This window comes from Equus asinus, chromosome 28, assembly GCF_041296235.1.
Source record: "Equus asinus isolate D_3611 breed Donkey chromosome 28, EquAss-T2T_v2, whole genome shotgun sequence".
NCBI lineage: Eukaryota > Metazoa > Chordata > Mammalia > Perissodactyla > Equidae > Equus > Equus asinus.
This window is the reverse complement of record NC_091817.1, coordinates 23,044,123-23,065,567: the sequence shown is the minus strand read 5'-3', so window position 1 is coordinate 23,065,567 and position 21,445 is coordinate 23,044,123. Positions and strand designations below refer to the sequence as shown.

Sequence of the window (21,445 nt, the reverse complement as noted above, 5' to 3'; positions counted from 1 at the left end):
ATAGAGTTTGATCAAGTCCCTTACAGCAGAGGTTTGGATGGAGTCATTACGTGCAGAGTTCTGCAGTTCTCACATCAGAACAATTTCGGGGTTACACTGAAGGACCAAAGCCATAACGGCAGGATTCTGGGCTTCCCCTGTCAGCTGAGCCAGGGAGGGTATTTGTGAGCTCTCTGTCCTCGGCCTAGAGCCCTCCACTTCTACACTCTCACTCTGTCTCAATGACCGTGGTGAGGACTGTAGCCTGACGTATATATACACATACAAACTGCAAAGGACTGGGACAGCTTCTTTTAACATTTACTTTCTCCTTTTTGCACTCCTTGAGTTTCTGGGTCGAATAAGTCGTTTTGATGTACTGAATTTGCCCGGCTTATGAAAGACCCATGCCCATCAAGACATGACAAGGTGACCGTCAGCCTGCATTGGTTTGATTGGTTGATCAGCTTGGTTCCTCTTGCTAATTCTCAATGATTCACAACTGCTTTACCATTGTTTTAACAGTTGATGGGTTACCCGCTCTCTGAAGGCAAGCTGGACCAGAAGACAGCCACGTCTCTCTTGTGGAAGTCCTACCCCATTGTTGTAAGAGTCTAGGGAATCACAGGAATTGGCTGAGACCAAAGAAGAGGGGCTTGCCCCAAATCACAGACTATTAAATGGCAGAAGGAAGACTGTTGCCAGAGGGTTCTACCTCCATTTTACTACCTTTCCCACCTGCCTCGTGAAGTAAGGGGTGGTTGCGCAGGGCTGGAGAGGTTCACCATTAATGCAAGAAGAGAAGCTGTGTCATTTGCCAGGGGTTGGTGGTCACTGTCACTCTTGATCCATTTCAGAACATTCCTGAGGAACTGACTCCTGTGGCCACTGAGAAGTATTTGGGTGGGACCGATGACCCTGTCAAAAAGAAAGACCTCTTTTTGGATTTGATTGGAGATGTGATGTTTGGTGTCCCATCTGTGACTGTGGCCCGTCTCCACAGAGGTGAGTCCCAGAGGTTGCACAGCAAAGGGCCACTGACCCCCCCCAGCTTCTCAGTTTGTCCTGCTCACCCCTCAGCATCGACAGATATGTGGAAACTGCCAAGGGTCAGCCCTCAGTGATCAATTCCACATGGCCAGGGGTGGGACACGGTGCTATTTTGGTTCTATCAGAAGCAAGCTCTGAGAAAAGGATCTGAACACAAGTAGTTTACTTGGGAGGTAATCCCAGAATCCACCAGTAGAGGAGTAGAGAAGTGACACGGGAAGGGGAAGGAAGGCAATTCATGGTTCCCTATCAAGCAAATGTCAATTGTGGACACTGGAGCTGGGGAGCTCTGGGAAACCTGCAGAAGATATTCTCAGGGTTACCTCGTGAAAACAGTAAGAAACTGGGGCATTTATCCTCGAACTCTCATGAGTCACTGATTGAAGGCTGTTCTCGAGGTTAACTGGTTCCCAGGTTGGTGCTTTGACCTGCTGCACATGTGGGCAGAGTGGTCTCTGATGTCCAAAGGCCTCCGGCAAATAGCTATCAATGCTGGAGATGGAAGTCAGGGTGGCATCTCCAGAAGTAGGGGATGTGGTGAGGCACCGACAGCATCTGCTACAGGGACTCCTCACCTGAAATGGTGGCTACAATTCAAATCTTGGGAAGATGTCTTGGAAGGGTTCCAAGGTCAGAGCTAGCTGTCAACTAGTTTGCTAACCAGTGGAGCTTGGGGTACACTGAAGCTAAGCATAGGATCCAGAGGGTTGTCCCGGACCAAGAAAGTCAAGAGGAGTGAACAGTGGGTGGTGAGAAGACAGGTGAACTGGAGAATGTCAACATCTCCAGCTGGCCCTTGTCCATCCCACTGTGTGCTAGGGCTACCAGAGGACCTTTCACTTTGACCCAAGGGGTGTGGGATCAGGGTGGATGAGGTCACCTAGACAGGAGGTGTCCCTTCTGGGTGGCTTTCTGAGGTCCTCACAGGACCTTTCCTCTTCTAGGAGCCCCTCTTCACCTAGTCTGCTATCCAGGAAATGGTTCTCTGGTCTAGACCTCTCCCTCTAACCTTGCTGGGAGGGTTTTAAGTTTGGGATGTTATAAGCCTGATAAAAATTAGCTATAGCTGAACTACTATGTACCCAAGCACTCAGGACAGTACCATACGGGTGTTAGTTACTGCTTCCTCCTCCCCTGGGTCCTGATGAATCTCTTCAGCAAGTGGACCATGAGGGTCAAATCTGTTCTTTCATAAACTTGTTCTTGTATCTTTCTATGTGTCTGCTTTGTGATGTCCCTGGCTGCATGGTCTGCTGGTCCAGCCGTACTGGACTTGTGTTTTTATCTGATATCTCATGACAGTGAGTTCAGGGTCTTTTGCCAGGAGGACACAAATTTTATCAATATTATTCTTTCATTTTCGTGTTTGTCTCATACTCCTTTTGTTAAGAAAGAATGTTTCTGAATATAAAATTAATATATAATAAAATATAGTATCTTACAGCTGTAGAAAGTTTTGAAAATATGGGAACGCATAAAGTAGAAATGAGGGATAACTCATAAGTCGTCCTTCTAGCTGTAAATTTTTGATATATCTTCTTCTAATAACATTTCCATGTCTTATATATAGTTTAAAAATTAATTGTATATATATATTTTTGTTCCTGGAACACTATGTTGTAGGCATTTCCTAACTGTCCATAAAAACTCATGGAAAACCTCCATTATTTCATGGATTAAAATTGACTTCAGTATTCCTGTCCTATTGGATATTTAGGGTGGCTCCTCATATTTTTGTGCTACAAAAACATTATGCTCAACCTTACGTGCACAAATCTTTATCCAAGTCTCTAAGAATTATCTTAGGATTGGATTTTAGAAGTGAAATTACTCGGCTGGACTGTAGGAGCATTTGAAAGTTCTCCATATACACTGCAACACTGGTTTGCAGTGTATAGGAGGCAGGTTTCCTAACTCTCTCACTTGGGACAGTCAGTTTAAAACACACAAATAATGCTGCCAGTTTCATAAGCCGCTCCTCACCAAAAAGAAAAAAAGAGAACATCACGCTCTTTCAATTTGCATATTTTTGATTACTAGGTCTCTCTTTACACATAGTCTCTCTTAGACTATGTGTAAACTCTATGTATATAGGGTTCTCAAGTAGGAATGCATCAGTAGGCAAAGTGGTTAATGTGAATTGACCTGGTGCCCCCATAATAGTTATTTTGCACAGATATACCCAGAGTTTCAACATTCATTCATCCATTCAATCTTCATTCATTTATTCATTCATTCAACAAATACATGGATCACATCCAGCCCCATGGCCACCATTTACGCACTCTTAAGCAAATCACAGAACTTTTCAAAATTATGTCTCTATTATGCTGATAACCAGGGGTTTTGTGTAGGGTCGCGTGTGTCCAGTGCACAGTTGACACTCACAATGGACAGCTGTTATTAATATTGCTGTTGTTGCCTACTTAGGATCCAGGGGTGCCACCAATTCCCTGAGTGTTCAGAACCCCTGGAGAACTTGATACCATCAAGGTGTGCATCAGGTCAAATGAACTGTGCGTTAATCCATGTCTTCTCAGATGCTGGAGCCCCCACCTACATGTATGAGTTTCAGTATCGCCCAAGCTTCTCATCAGACATGAAACCCAAGACCGTGATAGGGGACCACGGGGATGATGTCTACTCAGTCTTCGGGGTCCCGCTTATCAAAGGTGATGGCTGTTTGGTTACTACAAACTTGGACTTAGAAGATCTGGGTTCAAATTTTGGTTTGATATACTTGGGAAAGGTCTTCTTTCTCTCCAGGCCTTAGTTTCCAGAATTCACCATAACAGAGTTGAACTAGAAATGTTCTCAACCTTTCTCTTGCTCTATGATGCATGATGGAGAATGTACATGCATGTGCTCTCCTCCATGTCCACTAAAGAATACACACCTGGGCATCAATATGGCAGGTGGTGGATTACCTGCTGGCGTCTGCTCAAGGGCTAGAATGCCACGACTCAGAAAAACATGTCAGAATGAGTGAGAGTAAAGTTAGAATTTGTGTTGACCTTGAATCAGGGCTAACGTGTCTGTCTGTCTATCTATCCAACTATCTACCTATCTATCTATCTAAAACTCATGCCTTATTAAATTTCAAATATTTAGGAATGCAATATTTTAAAGAAAACTTTTCACCAATGTCTTCAATACCTTAACTATCAAGAGTTACAGATAACTTGTACCTCCCTCGGACCAGTTTGTAACACACCAGAGCCTCTGGGCATTTCCTGGTTGGGTGACTCCCTAGGGCCATTACAGCTCCATCATTTTTCAGATTCTGTGCATATGTGAGTGGGTGAAGGGGATTTGAAAAGACCCAATGGAGTGCAAGCCTGGAAGGCTGGGTTGCTCTAGTCTGCCAAACCCTGGCGGGGGGGGGCCGGGGGGGGGGGCTTTGTGTCCCTGAAGGCAACCTGCTCATGGATTGACGACAGCCCTTTGCTGGGTTCTACATCAGTGATTCTCAACCTTGATTTGCACGTAAATTACCCAGAAACTTCTTAAAATGCATCTTCTGACTGAGTGGGTCTGGAGTAAGGGCTCAGATTCTGAATTTCTAACAAGCTTTCAAGCGATGCTGCTGCTGGGGCCCCATGAACCACACTTTGAGTAGCAAAGGCTTTTTGTCTCCTTGCCACAGAGGGTGCCTCAGAAGAAGAGATCAAACTCAGCAAGATGGTGATGAAATTCTGGGCCAACTTTGCTCGGAATGGGTGAGCTTGGCGGCAAAGTGGGAGCAGGGTTGGGAAGGGGTAGGGCATGTCTAGTAGAAAGGCGTAGCTTCTAATATTTGACGGTCAAAGTCCTGGCCCTGTGACCTCCGACATAGGAGCTTTCTAAAAATGGACAGGCTGCCTAGGGCATGGTCAGCTCCCTGTCTCTTACAAGCCTCTTGGCAGAGATGACACCAGAGGTCCCTGAAAATCTCAGAAGGTTGTTGGAATCACACGGTAACTTTGGGGACTTTGTATTTGCTTCTGTTCCCAGGAACCCCAATGGGGAGGGGCTGCCCCATTGGCCAGTGTACGACCAGAAGGAAGGGTACCTGCAGATTGGCGTCCCCACCCAGGCAGCCCAGAAGCTGAAAGACAAGGAGGTGGCTTTCTGGACCAAGCTCCTGGCCGAGGCAGTGGAGAAGCCACTCCAGACAGAACACATTGAATTGTGAATGGATGGACCAGCCAGCCTCAGGGGCCCTGGAGGAACCAGGACAGCCGTAGTCTATAGAAGATGTTTCTGGATCCAAGTAGGTTCTTATTGTGGAGGCTGGGGAATTCTCTGGTGGGAGTGGGCAGAAGCCAAAGAGGGGGAACTTCTGTATCTGTGGCCTCAATTTTGGGAATAAATATTCTTTTGGACACTAAGTCAGAGTCTGTGTCTTGGACAGGAGATTAAACCGTCATCCTTAGAGAGGGAAAGATGAAGACAGAGGGCTCCATTGACAGGAAGTTGCTTCTGCTGGGTCTGGCTTGGCCTCTGGACAAGCTGAGTCCAGCAGGCTGGGCCCTGGGAGTTGCTGACACACACTCTGAATCTGCTCCATGTCTCTGTTCCCACAACAACTTGCAACAACAGGCTGTGTGTTACCAGAGTGCAGTGTCCCTCTCTTCCATGTGGAGCCAAACGTAGAGACCGAAGTGGCATAGGCTGATAATGTGCCTTGAGTGAGGGAGAGGAGGAGGTGCTGTGGTGACCCTGTGGCACCTTGTGTGGCCATTAATGACCTTTACACAGGTCTACAATTCTTTCGTCAACGTACACAGTATCCTCGCAGGCCACTCGCTGAGGCCGTCTCTTCCAACAACTTGTCTGAGCCCCTTCTGTAGCCTGGACCACTCAAGGTCCAAGTAGTGACCGCCTTAGCGTGAGTCCCTGAAGTGTTACCCTAAAACTGCCTCTTTCAGAATCCCTCGGGTGACTTCTGGCTTCTGCTGCCTGTAGAAAGCTCTAGGGAGTGACGCTCCCACCCTAACAGCAAGGAAACACTGGAATATCCTCAAAATCATGACTTTTCCTGAACCATTCAAAGAGCTGAGGTTGCAGGTGAACAATTACCCTGAGGTCTCAGGAAGACAGTCACTTTGGAGCACAGATGGGGTGTGGATGCTGACTCACCATCTGCTACAGGTGGAAGATGGGGTCACCATTGGTGTGAGTAGAATTACCCTAAAATTCTTAATCAAGTGCTAAAGGGCAAGTGTGGGCTTGTATGAGAGTATAAAGTCCTTGGAGTCACAGACCCACAGGGGCAGTTTACATAGACTCTTCTCCATGGACCTCCATCAGGGGCTCCTGAGAAAGATGGGGATCACGTAGTAAGACCAGAGAAAGCCTGCTTCAGGGGTGCAGGCAGGAAGCCCTGCTCAGATGCTTCTCCCTTAAGGAACGAAATCCCTAAACCTTTAGGAAAAGGGCAGCAAATCTGCCTCCCTTGGAGCCATGGGGATGACCTCTTGAAGGTATGGAAAGAGGAAAATTTAGAAACACTCTGTCCCTGGGAGAAGAACAGGAGACCATCCTGGGTCCTGGTCCTTAGAGATCTTTTACTGCTGGGGAGGGGCAGAACCACTGAGAAAGCCCCCTCTCCATGACCCAGGGACACAGGGTCTGCCTAAGGCTGAGGCTCAGCCAGCACAAGAGAAACCACTCCTGGATGCCTGCGCCCAGGTTTACAAAATGATTTTACCAGTTTAACTCCTCCCAGCAATGAACGCTCTGCCTCTTTGCCAATAAGTGATGTACTTAGTTGCTTTATTTTTTATTTTTAGCCCTTTTGGTGGGTGTGTAATGGTATTCACTGTGGTTTTAGTCACGTTTCCCTGATGGCTGACGATACTGAGCATCCCTTCATGTGCTTATTGGCTATTTGGACAGCTTCATTTGTAAAGTGCTTGATCAAGTCTTTTGTCCATTTTTAATGAGGTTTTTGTCTTTTTATCATTGAGGTGTGTGAATTCTTATGTATTCCTGACACAATTCCTTTGTCAGGCATACATATTGCGAATGTTTTCTCCCAGTCTGTGGCTTGTCTTCTGGCCTTTGTAATGGTGTCTCTTGAGGAACAGAAGTTTTTAATTTGGATGAAGTCCAGTTTATCAGTTTTTTTCCTTTTCTGATTGGTGCCTTTCGTATCCTCTCTCAGAAACCTCTGCCTATCCTGATATCATGAAAATAGTCTCCTACGTTTTCTTCTGGAAACTGTATAGTTTAGATTTCACATTTAGGTTTATGATAGTCCTAAATTAATTTTTGTGAATAATAAGGTAAGAGTCAAGATACTGTTATGGGAAGTGACAATATCTGGTAGTGTAATTCCTCCAATAGTTTTCAATGTCCTTTGGATTTCCACATAAGTTTTAGACTCAGCTTTTAAATTTATACAGAAAAACCCTGCTGAAATTTTCACGTGGATTGAATTGACTCGATAAGTCAGTTTGGGGAGAATTGGCATCTTAATAATATTGAATCCTTGAATTCATAAACATGGTTTATCTTTCCACTTATTTAGATCTTCTTTAATTTTTCCTAGCAACGTTTCATAGTTTTTAAGTCAGAGGTCCTCAAATCTTCCATTAAATGTGTCCCTTAGTATTTGATGTTTTTTGATGCTATTGTAATTAGCATTTAAAAGTCTTATTTTCTGATTCTTTGGTTAGTCGATAGAAATTGAGTTTTGCATATTGAGTATGAATATGTTCCCACAAACTTAGCAGCAGGCTTATTGTTCTGTACCCATGGTAACAGGTAGCCACCAGAACTGGTTCTAAACTTGCTCAATTGATCAATGACACTTGCTTCAGTGAACAAACGTTTGCAAATCACCAAATCTTTCCTAGCTCCTTGCTTCTGAAAATCAGCTCATCAGGCCCCAAATAACTTGAATAAACCCACTTCTGAGTGCCAGCCCAACAACAAGCATCTCCCCTGAGTAACCATGCTTCTGCAGGTGACATCAATCCTCTTATGTTATCTACAGTCCACCCATCCCTGAACTCACTGTCCAACTGCCCTTGTGAGTTTTTCCTTTGCCTCATGGGTACTTTGGAAGTTTGTTGTTTAGTTTCAAAGTGTTTTGAAATTTCTAATGATCTATTTGTCACTCATTTCTACATTGCGATCAGAGAATATTCTCTGTATTATTTTAATACTTGGCAATTTATTAAAACTTGTTTTAGGGCCCAGTGTATGGTCTATGCTGGTAAATGTTCCATGTCTTCTTGTAAAGATTGTATAATCTGCAGCTGTTAGTGTGGTGTCCTATATATGTCAGCTAGGTCAAATTGATTAGTTCTGCTGTTCAAATATATATCTTTACTGATTTTTCAGCTTATTCTATTAATTATCAACAGAGCTATGCTAGAACTTCCAACTACCATTGTAACATTTTCTTTTTCTTTTTTTTTTCTTTGTGAGGAAGATTAGCCCTGAGCTAACTGCTGCCAATCCTCCTCTTTTTGCTGAGGAAGGCTGGCCCTGAGCTAACATCCGTGCCCATCTTCCTCTAGTTTGTATGTGGGACGCCTACCACAGCATGGCGTGCCAAGCGGTGCCATGTCCGCACCCGGATCCAAACGGGGGAACCCCGGGCCGCCAGAGGCGGAACATGCGCATTTAACCGCTGCACCACGGGCCGGCCCCCCATTGTAGCATTTTCCATGTCTTTTGTTCAATTTTTACTGCATGTCCTGTGAGGCCCCGTTGTTAGGTGCAAACACTACTTTTATTGTTATATCTTCCTGATCATGGCATTTTCTTTACATCGCTCAAAAATGATCCTCCTTATCTCTGGTAATATTTCTTACCTTGAAGTCTCTTGTGCTGAATGTGCATCTCTGTCTTAAATGGCAGTGCTCGGTCCATTTTCACAAATGTGCAAATACCTATGTGGTCAGCTTGAGTCTACCCTCCGGCTATTGGTTTTGTACCTTTTCCCATCAGTTCTTTTGTCGACTCCCTTTTCCTATTTTTTTTTTTAGATATTAAATATTTTACGTGATTCTCTTTTGCTTTTTGTCTCTGCTGTTGAGGTTTTTAGCCACGTAACACAAGAAACTTAACACAACATCAATCCCTTTACCCTGCTTATTGCTATTTTGCACATCTTTTACTTCTGTGCGTCGGAACCCCATAATACATTTGCATTATACTTGATTTGTTATTTTCTTTCAGCCTGAGGAATATCTTGTAATTTCGGTAGTAACGTTCCCACTTTCATGACTGATTTTAATATTTTGAGTGGTTTTTTTTTTTTTTGCCTTGGTCAATCTAGAAAAAGACTTTTTCAATTTTGTTAATCTTTTGAAACAACCAGCTTTTGTTTTCACTGAATCTCTTCATTGTTTTTCTGTTCTTTATTTTGTGTATCTCCACTCTTATAGTTGTTGCTTCCATTCTTCTGCTTGTTTTGGATTTAGTGTTTTCTTCTTTTTACAGTTCCTTAAAGTGGAAGATCTGGTTATTTATTTGAGATCCTTCTTCTTTTCTATGTGTGCATTTACAGGCATAAATCTCCCTCTGAGCCTGGCTTTCAGTGCATCCAATAAGTTGTGGCATGTTGTGTTTGGTTTCATCATCTCAAAGTATTTCTCACTTCTCTTGTGATTTCTTCTTTGACCTACTGGTTGTTTAAGAGCTTCATGTTTAGACTTCACCTATTTCTCAACTTTCTGAATTTCCTTTTGTTATTGATTTCTACTTTCATTTATTATAGTAGGAGAAGATACTTTGTATGCTTTCACACTTTTTGGATTTTTTTAAGACTTGTTCTGTATCCCAGCATATGGGATACCTTGGAGAATGTCCCATGTACACTTGAGAAGAATGTGTCTTCTGTTTTTGTTGTATAGAGTGTGCTATATATGTCCGCTTGGTCTAGTTGGCTTATAGTGTTTTTCAAGTCTTTTATTTCCTTGCCAATCTTCTGTCTAGGCGTTCCCTGCTGCATTGAAAGTGGTATATTGAAGTCTCCCACTATTATTTTGGAACTGTCTATTTCTGCCCTTAGTCCTGTGAGTTTCTGCTTCATATATTGTGAGACTCTGTTGATAGGTGTATGAATGTTTATAATTGTTTTATGTTCCTGGTGAGTTGACCCTTTTATCATTAGATAATCTCCTTCTCAGTCTATTGTAACACTTTCTGTCTTAAGCTGTATTTTGTCTGATATTTGTATAGCAATTCCAGATCCCTTTTGGTAACTGTTTGCACAGAACATCTTGTTCTGTGCTTTCACTTTCAATCTATTTGCATCTCTGGTTATAAAGTGAGTCTCTTATAGATAGTGTGCAGTGGCATCGCGTATTTTTGTCTACTCTACTCATCTTTGTATTTTAATTGCAGAGTTTAACATTTTATATGATGTAATATTTGTTTATATATATTTAATGTAATGTATTTTATATTTATATTTAGTATAATATCTTATAAGGATGGATAGACTTCTGCCATTTTGCTACTTATCTTCTACATGTCTTGAATCTTTTTGATGCTCAATTATTCCATTATACATCCTCTCATGTGAAATATGTTTAGGATACCATTTTATTCCCCTTCTTATTTCTTTTACTATACAGGCATACCTCAGAGATATTGTGGGTTTCGGTCCAGATAAGTATAATAAAGCGAATATCACAATAAAGCCAGTCACACAAATTTTTTCTTTTCCCAGTGCATATAAAAGTTATGCTTATATTATACTCTTCTCTAGTAAGTACGCAACAACATGAAGTCTAGAAAAACATTGTACATACCTTAATTAAAAAATTCTTTATTGCTAAAAGATGCTTCCCATCATCTGAGCCTTGAGGGAGTCATCTTTTTTTGCTGGTGGTGGGTCTTGCTTCAATGTTGATCAGGGTGGGGTTGCTGAAGGTTGGGGTGACTGTGGCCGTTTCTTAAAATAAAGCAGCAGTGAAGTTTGCCTCATCAATTGACTCTTCCTTTCGCACTATTTCTCTGCAGCATGCAATGATCGCATTTTACTCACAATAGGACTCCTTTCAAAATTGGAGGCAATCCTGTCAAACTCTGTGCTGCTATATTAACTAAATTGATGTAATACTCTAAATCTCTGGTTGTCATTTAAACAATATTCATAGCATCTTCACCAAGAGCAGATTCCAGCTCAAGAAACCACTTTCTCTGCTTGTTCATAAGAAGCTTCTCCCGATCCATCAAAGTTTTCTTATGAGATTGCGGCAGTTGAGCCACTTCTTCAGGCTCCCCTTCTAATTCTAGTTCCCTTGCTGTTTCCACCTCTTCTGCAGTTACTTCCTCCACTGTCTTGAACCCCTTAAAGTAATCCATGAGGTTTGGAATCAAATTCTCCCAAACTCTTTCCATGGCATTTTGATCTCTTCCCATGAATCATGAGTGTTTTTAAATGACATCTAGAATGGTGAATCCTTTCCAGAAGATTTTCAATTTACTTTGCTGAGATCCATCCGAGGAATCACTGTGTATGGCAGCAATAGCCTTACGAAATGTATTTATTAACTAATAAGACTTGAAAGGCAAAATTACTCCTTGATTCATTGGCCGCAGAATGGGTGTTGTGTTATCAGTCCAGAAAACAACCTCAATCTCATTGTACATGTCCATGACAGCTCTCGGGTGACCAGGTGCATTGTCCACAGAAAGCAATATTTTGAAAGCAATCTTTTTTTCTAAGCAGTAGCTTAAAATATTCAGTAACCCACATTGAAAACAGATGTGCTTTCATCCAGTCTTTGTTATTATATTTAGAGAGCACAGACAAAGGAGATTTAGCATAATTCTTAAGGGCCCTGGGCTTTTTGGAATGGTAAATGAACACTGGCTTGATTGTAAAGTCAGCAGTGTCATGAGCCCCTAACTAGAGGGTCAGCCTGTCTTTTGACGCTTTGAAGCCAGACACTGACTTCTCCTCTCTAACTATGAAAGTCCTAGGTGGCACCTTCTTCCAATATAAAGTTGTTTCATCTACATTGAAAATCTGTTGTTTAGTGTAGCCACTTTCATTAATTATTTTAGTTACGTCTTCTGGACAGCTTGCTGCAGCTTCTACATCAGTGTTTGCTGCTTCCCCTTGCACTTTCATTAATTATTTTAGTTACGTCTTCTGGACAGCTTGCTGCAGCTTCTACATCAGTGTTTGCTGCTTCCCCTTGCACTTTTCTGTTATAGTGATGGCTTCTTTCCTTACACCTGATGAACCAACCTCTGCTAGCTTCAAGTTTTTCTTTTGCAGCTTCCTCACCTCTCTCAGCCTTCATAGGATTGAAGAAAGCTAGGGTCTTGTTCTGGATTAGGCTTTGGCTTAAGGGAATGTTGTGGGTGGATTGACCTTCTATCCAGACCACTAAAACTTTCTCCATATTAGCAGTAAGGGTGCTTCACTTTCTTGTCGTTCATGGGTTCACTTGAGTAGCACTTTTCATTTCCTCCAAGAACTTTTCCTTTGCATTCTCTGCTTGGCTAACTATTTGGTGCAAGAGGCCTAGCTTTCAGCCTATCTCAGTTTTTGACATGCCTTCCTCACTAAGCTTAATCATTTGTAGCTTTTGAGTTAAAGTGAGAGATGGGAGACTCTTTTTTTTTCACTTGGACACTTAGAGGTCATTGCAGGGTTATCAATTGGCCTTATTTCCATATTGTTGTGTCTCAGGGAAGTGGGAAGCCAAGGAGAAGCAGACAGATATGGGAACAGCTGGTCCGTGGAGCAATCAGAACACTCATTTAATGGTTAAACTCACCATCTTATCTGGGAGCTATTCAAGGCACCCCCAAACAATTATAGTAGTGACATCAAATATCACTAGTCACAGATCACAATAACAAATAGAATAGTAAGGAAAATTGTGAAATATTGCAAGAAGTACCAAAATGTGACAGTGAGGCATAAAGTAAACAAATGCAGTTGGAAAAATGGTGCCAATAGACTTGCTCGATGCAGGGTTGCACAAACTTTCAATTTGCAAAAAAGGCAACATCTACAAAGTGCAAGACAATGCAGCACAATAAAATGAGTTATGCCTGCATATTTTCCAATTAGTTTTTACTGACTCCTTTGGGGATTAACTTAATATCTCAATTTACAGCATTCTAGTTTGTTTTCATATCAACCCAGTTGCAATAGCGTCTGAAATCTTTGCTCCTCTATCGCTCTACCTCCCTTTATTTCATTTTTGTGAAAAATTGCATCATTTTACATTTTGTGTCCATTAATATCAGTTATAATTATTACTTTATTTTAAGTCATATGAAAAGAGGCTTTGCAAACCATAAGTACATTAGTACTGACTCTTAAATTTATCTATGTGGTTACATTTACTAGTGTTTTTTATTTCTTCCTTTGGGTTTAGGTTACTGTCTATTTCATTCCAGCCAGAAGGACTCCTTTTAGCATTTCTTGTAGTGCACATATACTAGTGAAAACCTGTCTTAGTTTTTGTTTTTCTGGGAATGTCTTAATTTCTCTCTTTCTGTACCAGGAAGAACGAGGGATGACCTGATCTCTAGAAACTCTTAATCAATGCCTAAGGCAAGGACTTCAATCTGTATCTTGTTTACTGTACTTGCATGGTAATCTCCCGGGATCCACTTTCCCTCCTCCCCCAACATCCTCCTTTGTCTTTAGCTAAAAATAATATTTAAGGTGGTGGCTTTAGCCATTTACTTAATCCGGTTGGATTCTTATCTAAGAGTTATAGGACCACCCCATAGTCAGGCCCCACCTGGACTGATACCATTTTAACAACTTTTCTTACATATTCTTTCCTTTGTCTTGTAAAGAGATAACTCACATATCTGTGCCTTAAATTTATCCCTACTCACAATCCATGTTTGCAGCAGCTCTTCCTCCCCAAGTGTCCTGTCCCCATGCCGGCAGCAGCTCTTCCTGCCCATGGGTCCTGTCCCCATGCCGGCAGCAGCTCGTCCTGCCCATGGGTCCTGTCCCCATGCTGGCAGTAGCTCTTCCTGCCTATGGGTGCTGTCCCCATGCTGGCAGTAGCTCCTCCTGCCCATGGGTCCTGTCCCCATGCTGGCAGCAGCTCTTCCTGCCCATGGGTCCTGTCTGCATGCCGGCAGCAGCTCTTCCTGCCCATAGGTCCTGTCCCCATGCTATTCCACACTATTATCTAAATCAAAGAACACTACTGTCAGACCTTGAGAGTCCAAGAAATCTTTCTTTGGACTCCTCTGCTCGCTGAGCCCACATCACGCCCACCCAATGGCCAAGATAGTAGGCAAGAAAACAATATTGTATTGTAGGGGAGGGGTGTGGCAGAGCTTAGTGCCCCCACTGAGCACCTAAAAGATGCAAGGATGGTGGTTCTTTCACGTCATCATTTAATTCCCCAATCCGGTACATGCTGAAACTTAATGGATCCTAGAGAATGACTATAGACTGCCACAGACTCAATCAAGTAGTATCCCTGATCATGGTTATTGTGCTGGGTGGGGTATCCTTGCTTGAGTCAACTAATAAGCCCTCAGGTACAAGATCTTCAGCCATTGATTTGGCACGCATGGTCTTTCCATTCCAATTAAAATAGAACATCAGAAACTATTCACATTCACATGGGGTGAATAATATCCATTTACAGGCTTAAGATTCCCACTCTCTGTCATCATATAGTCTAAAGACATCTAGATTTCCAGGTGTCCCACAGGACATCACATTCACCCATTACATATATAACTTCATGCTGAGTGGACACGATGAGGAAGAGGCGGCTAGCATTCTGGATGTCTTGTGCTCCAGAGGGTAGGAGAAATATCCTGTAGAAATTCAGGGAGTAGATACTTCAAGGGAAGGTTTTAGGAATCCTGTAATTAGGCGTATACCACGACCTCCCATCTAAAGGAACAGACAAATTTATGCATCTTGCAATTCTTGTCCAAAAGCAGGAAGCAAGGCCTTCTTGGGTCCTATAGGAACCCAAGTGACAATCAAGGCCCAAATAACAAGTGACGTGAAAGGCTGCCAGAGTTGAATGTGGTCTGAAGAGGAATGGCACTGTGGAGCAATCAGTCCCGCTGTCTGAGTGATAGGATCTGCCAGGCCCTATGATGGTCGAGATGTCAGGGGCAAGGTAAGATACAGTGTGGAGCTTATGGCAAGATCCAGTGGGAGAATCATGGTAGAAGTCCCTGAAGTTATGGAGGAAGGCCATGCCAACTGCAGCAGAGCATTACATGCCCTGTCAGAAGCATCTCCTGGTATGTTCCTGGGTCCTGGTAAAACAGAAATGTCAGACCATGGGCACCAAGTGACCACGCATCTGGAACTTCACAGTATGATATGGGTCGTGGCTACAAATCCCTTTAGGGAAGGAATCAGAGAGTGTTTGTTGTATATATTGGTAGTGGCATTGCGTAGTTCATCCTTCAGGGGACCCAGCATCCTTTAATTGATGATCTCCTTAGTTTTGAGAAATGGTTTAGAAATATATGGGAAGAGATTCTGGTTTTTCATAGTTATGGCTGACATAAAACTTCTGCTCACCAGTTCTTGACATTTTCTTTTTTTAAAAGTTAAATAACATTCAAATTGTCCGTCTACCCTAGCTTAGTTCTATGAATACCATGGTCCATTAACCACTGTTATAGATCTCTGTGGGCAAGACACCCTGGTTGCCGCTCTGTCTTTGCTGCCCATTAAGGTAATTATTTCTACCTGATCACTCAGGCTTAACTAGCACTACCTGGTCTCTGCCATTCCAGAGTCATTCACATTTTCTGAACCTGAATGAGGCCTGTTTTCGTGGTAGCAATGCCTACCGTCAGCCCTGACCTAAGAAGAACTGTCGCCCTCGGGCTTCTCAAAGATGCTGGTGCCCTCTGCGCCAGTGCATTCCTTTCTGCCCTAGTGAAGAGAGCTCCTGGGCACTCCTGATAAACATTATCAGGGGATGGGCTCCCTCCTTCTAGGAAATAAGTTTATGCTGACAGACCCACATCCCCGAACCTTCTGCTCTCTTCATCAGTACTCTTCCATGACAATTCTGGCATGTCCACCTCACTGTAAGCTGTTATCGTATCTAAGTTTCAAGGAGCCTTTCCTACAGGATTATTAGACCAGCCAAGGCATTCTTTCAGGACAGCAATCTCTGAGTCATGAGAATGTGCTACTGTATTTATCAGTTCTCTCCTAGACAGTCTTATCTTCTTCCTCATGCCTCACGTCCACCTCCATGAGGATCCACTCCCACATGTGTTTTTCTCAGCTCCTACCAGGACACATTATCCACATCACGCTGTTGATTCAGTGAGAAAACCATTTCGTCCCAAAGGAGGGACTATATTTCTTTGTTCGGGCCGTGCTGAGACCTGGCCCTAGTTCACGGCCTGGGGCAAGGTGTGGAGGAGGGTGATCTGATTGAGGAAATGCATTTATTGTATGTACCCTCATCCAGATGATGCACCTTTACTTTTCTATCCATATAATCCCTATTATCTCAAAATCATCCCCATTATATCCATATCAGCCATATTATATCCATTTGATCCATATTATATCCATACAATCCATATTATCAAATAATCCGTATTATATCCATATAATTCCCATTTTAATATATAATCCCCATTGTATCCATATAATCCCTATTATATCGATTTGATCCATCTTATATCTACAACATCCCTATTATATCCATATCATCCCTGTTACCTCCATACCATTCATGTTACGTCGATAGAATTTACGAGGGTAATTATTTTTCTTTTGTGATTCTCACAAGATTAACATGAGGAGCACAGAGGAGGAGGGTTTCCGGGACGTCAGTAATTTAGAGTCATCTGGGTCAGAGATCGCCAATCATAGGCTGAATCTCCCCCCCAGGAGTGTTCTGTTTATCCCACATAGTGTCAAAAATGCTTTGGAATTAATTTCCAGCTAAATTTAAATTAGGGAAATTTCACGTTAACAGCCATATTTCCAGCTTCTCAAGAATAAAAAATCTGGCAACATTGGCGTTGCATTCATGGATGTTAACCAGGGTTTCTGACAGCCCATACAGCTCCTTTGTGCAGTTAGAGGGTACCCTTCCCTCCAAATCCTCTGCAGACATCTTCCAGGAAACTGCCATTGATAAATGTCAACATCTATGATGTGAACCACACCTCCTATGAAGTAGTGCCCTCATGCAGTGCACATCCTGCACGACTGTTCTCAGTGATAACTGATCTACAGGAACTGAGTATTGGCTGCCCGTTTACAAAGGAATGAGCTCTCAATTTTCGACAGTCCTTACTATTCCCTTTTGTCTTTCTCCTGGACTGTTTCACTCACTGATATTACCTGATCCCTCAAGGTATTTAAGCTTGGACCCCTGACCTCTCATTTTACAGTAATCTGTGGAATGGTGAAGGGAGTCACCCAGCACCACTCAGTGAGTTAGCAGCAAGTCCAAACCCTACCTTGAGACTCTTGTTTCTGCAGAGCAGGACTCTTCCTGCCGAGCAGCCTGCCTCCCTCAGCAGATGGTCCAAAGCTGTTGATTGTCTCTGGTGTAGGTGGCTGTGGGAAGGGTGGATCAGGGATGCTGGGGGCACTGTAAGGCTCTAGGAAGAGAGAGCAGACCAAGTGCAGGCAAGCTGGGACTTCAGCTTCCTCTGCAGCTGCAGAAGGCTAAGGTCTACGTTGGTATTTGGAAAAACTAACAGCTAGAAAACACCACTCAACTCACTTAAGAAATTGCCATCATATTAAATGACACGACACGTATTATTTACGTCCTTTTCATAGTCCCAGCATCTTCAAATAAGGGTCTAAATTGAATAGGTGTCTTACAAGAGGGAGCATGTTTCTAAGTCCTCTAGATACAGGGCCCTCTTCCATCCTTGTTCCCGTCCACATGCAGTCAGATGTTTTATTGGGTTGAAGTTGAAATATCAATGCCACTTGGCATCCTGCTTTTTCTCATTGAATTCAGGGTTTTCTGTGGGCTGTAAGAGGAGACTCACTTGGAGGAATTTCCTAAATTCCAATGCCCAGGCCCCTCCCCAGTGCAACCGAAGCAGAATCTTCTGGGATGGGACCTGGAAATCCGTATTTTCAGTTTTCAGGCTTTCAATGCACACCCTGATTAAGAACTGTTGAGTATCAACACTGTGGCATAAGCATTTTCCACGATGCTAGAGGATTTTCCAAAAATCAGCTTTCATATCTGCCTTCTGTGGATCCATCATAATCTCTTTAGCCACCAGCTGCTCCAGGACAGTTATGAGCATAATTTGATGAGCAACATTCGGAATTTGTAATTTTACTTTTAAAAATTATTTCTGGCATTGAAATTGCATAAGATGGACCAGGTCGTACTCCATGACCTTTTAAAATTGTCTCCTTGTGTCTATACATTCCCCTCCCTTTATGGTCACATCATTTCATCCTCCTCAGCAACTCAGGTACATGTATTTCACAGTCAACTCTGCATTTCCATCATTGTAAAACATAAATATTTCATTACTTTTATATAATAAATTAAATAGTTTACTTTTTTATACAAAATTCTTTCTTTCTTTCTTTTTTCCAAACAATCTTGGGCCTGAATCACTAAATCAAACCAAAACAAAACTTTGGAGATGACCCAAATCAGTGTTTGCCTGTGATTTTCCTGAGGTCAAGCAGAGGGCAGCATTACAAAACGGGAACAAAAACTCACCTCCATCTGAGGCTCCTGGGGTGACGATGTGAACTGCAGAACTTGGAAGGAAAAGAAAACATACAAAAGAGTTAAATTACAAACTAATGGTACCATTCATCATTGTCCCTTTTCCCTGTAACATCTGGAAAGGGGAAACGTACAATCCATCACCTGAAAATTCTGACTGAAATGACTAGACTCACAGGCAGAACAGAGGTTGGGCCAGCAGTCTGTTTCTTTCCTAATTTGCCTGCCCCACCCCGAGGTCCAATTTGCCTCCCTCTGAGCCTGTAGCCCTGGCTGCAAGTCAGGGCTTCCCCTGGGCAGAGGTGGGGAGGGACGGAGGTGGGCTGAGGCCCTGCACCTGGGAAGCTGCCCTGCCTGGCGCAGCCCCAGGTAACACATCTACAGGGTGAGCCTCCCTTCCCCCAGCTCAGACAGACCCACTGGGTCATGGCTCTTGTGCTCTGCTGAAAGTTTCTGTTAAGGGTGTGCCTCATGTTAGTCCCAGGGCATGGGGGATGCGGAGAGAAAAACCTAGCTGGTCACTTGATTGTGTCACAATACAAGAGAATTCCTTAGCAAAGACACTGTTGTTCTCTGCGGATGGATTGGGGCTGAAGTTGAGACTGAAATACTGGATAGCAGACTAATAAGGCCAGGAGAGGTGTGGTGGCAGCATGACCGTGAGTGTGCAACAGTGCTGAGGGGCAAGCCCAGCTGACAGTGTGGCCAGTTTGGCAAGGATATGGACTTACCCTGGAGGCGAAGAGGAACAGCTTTTAAACCTTGACGTGAAAGAAACAGAATTCTTTGTTTATAGGGGAATGATTGATAAAAGATGAATTTATCTACCAGTCTAGCTGTCTGTCTGTCCATCCCTCCATCCCTCCATCCATCATCTGTCTTATCTGTCCATCGATCCATCAATGTATCCATCATCTAGGCACTATGTATGTATGTATCCATCTATGCATCATCTATCTATATTGGCCCTCTTATGTAATTACATTTGAAGCTCTATTGACCTCCTAGACTTTTCATATACAAGAAGCAACGTACTCAATATATGCTTTAGGTAAATTTAAGTAGGATTTATGTATCCTGTGCTATAAAGTCCTGATTAAAATAATTGCACATTTGACTATCTGCTTTCTATTCTATTTCCATAATTTACATAGTCCTTGATAATTTTATCTATAATAATCTAGTCTCCTCTGTTAGATAACTTCTTAAGACATGGTACAAATCTTTGAGTTTTTAAAATAATACACACACAAAAGCATGTATGTGTATGTAAATTACATATATTTACATCTAGCTACATTGTCCAGATGAATTTTCACTAAGTGATCCTGGCTGTGTACCAGTACACAGATCAAGACCCAGAAGCCATCCTGAGTTCTGCTTCAGGCCCTGTTCACCATCCCTCTTCCTGCCCCATCACCCACAAAGGTAACCGCGATCCTGACCTGTAGCCACATTTTAGTTTTCTGGGTGCTGTACTTCACAGAAATAGAATCACGTACTCTTTCATCCACCTTCTTTCTCTCAACATCATGTTATGACGCTCCTCCATACAGTATGTGGGCGTAGTTTGTTCTTTCTCCTTGCTGAATAGTCACTACTAGTGTGAATATCCATTCTAGTGTCGTTGGGCACTTGGGTGGTTTCCAGTTTCTGGTTTTTATTTATCGAGGTCCCTTGAATGTTCTAAAACATGTCTTTTAGTGACAACGTGCATGCATTTCTCTTGGCTGTGTACTTACAAGTGGCTTTGCTGGTCCCAAGGGTTACATATATCAACTTTATAGCAGACACTCCAAAAAGATTTCCAAGGTGGTTGTACTCTTCTCAGAAGAGTAAGGAATTTCCAGCTATTCAGTATTATTGTCAACACTTGTTTTTCTCTGAAGGAATTCTACACTTTGAGTCTTATTAATTACTGTATATTTCTTGGCTTTGTTTTAATGTATGCAACAACTGATTTACAAAATCGCATTCCTGAAAATAAGCTACTGAATGGGAAACGTGGACCATTGATGGTCAGTTAGTAACATAAGGGCAGAAACAACCTAGTCCAGCATCATGACTGCTAGGTACGTGACCAGGCACTGGCTTCTTCAAGGGTCACTGTCACTGCAGCAATGTCCTGAGACTTCAGGGAACTTCTTTTTGACTCAGAACTCTGGACAGAAATCAAGTATGTTGATCATGCCAAGGCCCTTCCGATGCTCTGCTGTGATCAGGTGATCAGATTCCCCAGATTCAATCCCGTTCCAGGACTGGCAGAGGCAGAGCACCTGTGGGGACTGTGGCCTGGGGGTGGGTCTCAGAGGGGAGAGCTGCCCTCGCCGTGTGCATAGGTGAGGGATGCCTGCATCCACTTCCACAGGTACCCGGCAGCTCTCAATCCAGGGAGTTTTCTGCTGCCTCCACCTTGAATCCGTGTGCCTGGGAGCTCCCTCCTCCCTGTGCCTTGACTATTACTTTCCCTGCTCAGAAAGCAGTCGTCATTGCTCTGTCCAGCTTCCAGCTTCCAAAATGCTTCCATTCTGTTTGTCCCTGTGGGTTTGTGCCTTTGAAGACTCTATTTTACTGTCCTTCCAGATGAATTTGAGGAGAGAGTGAAAACTAATGCAAGTTCTGATCTTTCTTCTTTAATAGGAGGTGGCAAACTGCTTTGTAACTGAACATTTAGAAAGAATATTATATATGTATCTATTTGACAGCTACATAACATCCCACACTAGGAATACTTAATAAATCACTCAACCGTT

The 21,445-nt window shown here is 42.9% G+C and overlaps 1 protein-coding gene across 2 annotated transcripts in view; it reads left to right on the top strand.

Annotated features, from left to right (window-relative positions):
- Positions 1-5,399, top strand: part of LOC106822259 (liver carboxylesterase-like) — a 31,492-nt gene extending 26,093 nt beyond the window's left edge. For both annotated transcript variants that reach the window (XM_070500604.1, XM_070500605.1), the window contains exons 10-14: positions 505-585; positions 837-984; positions 3,570-3,701; positions 4,676-4,748; positions 5,023-5,399. In XM_070500604.1, coding sequence (XP_070356705.1) covers positions 505-585; positions 837-984; positions 3,570-3,701; positions 4,676-4,748; positions 5,023-5,203 — 615 coding nt within the window. In that variant the 3' untranslated portion in view covers positions 5,204-5,399. The remainder of the gene's footprint in view (positions 1-504; positions 586-836; positions 985-3,569; positions 3,702-4,675; positions 4,749-5,022) is intronic.
- Positions 5,400-21,445: the final 16,046 nt, after the last annotated feature.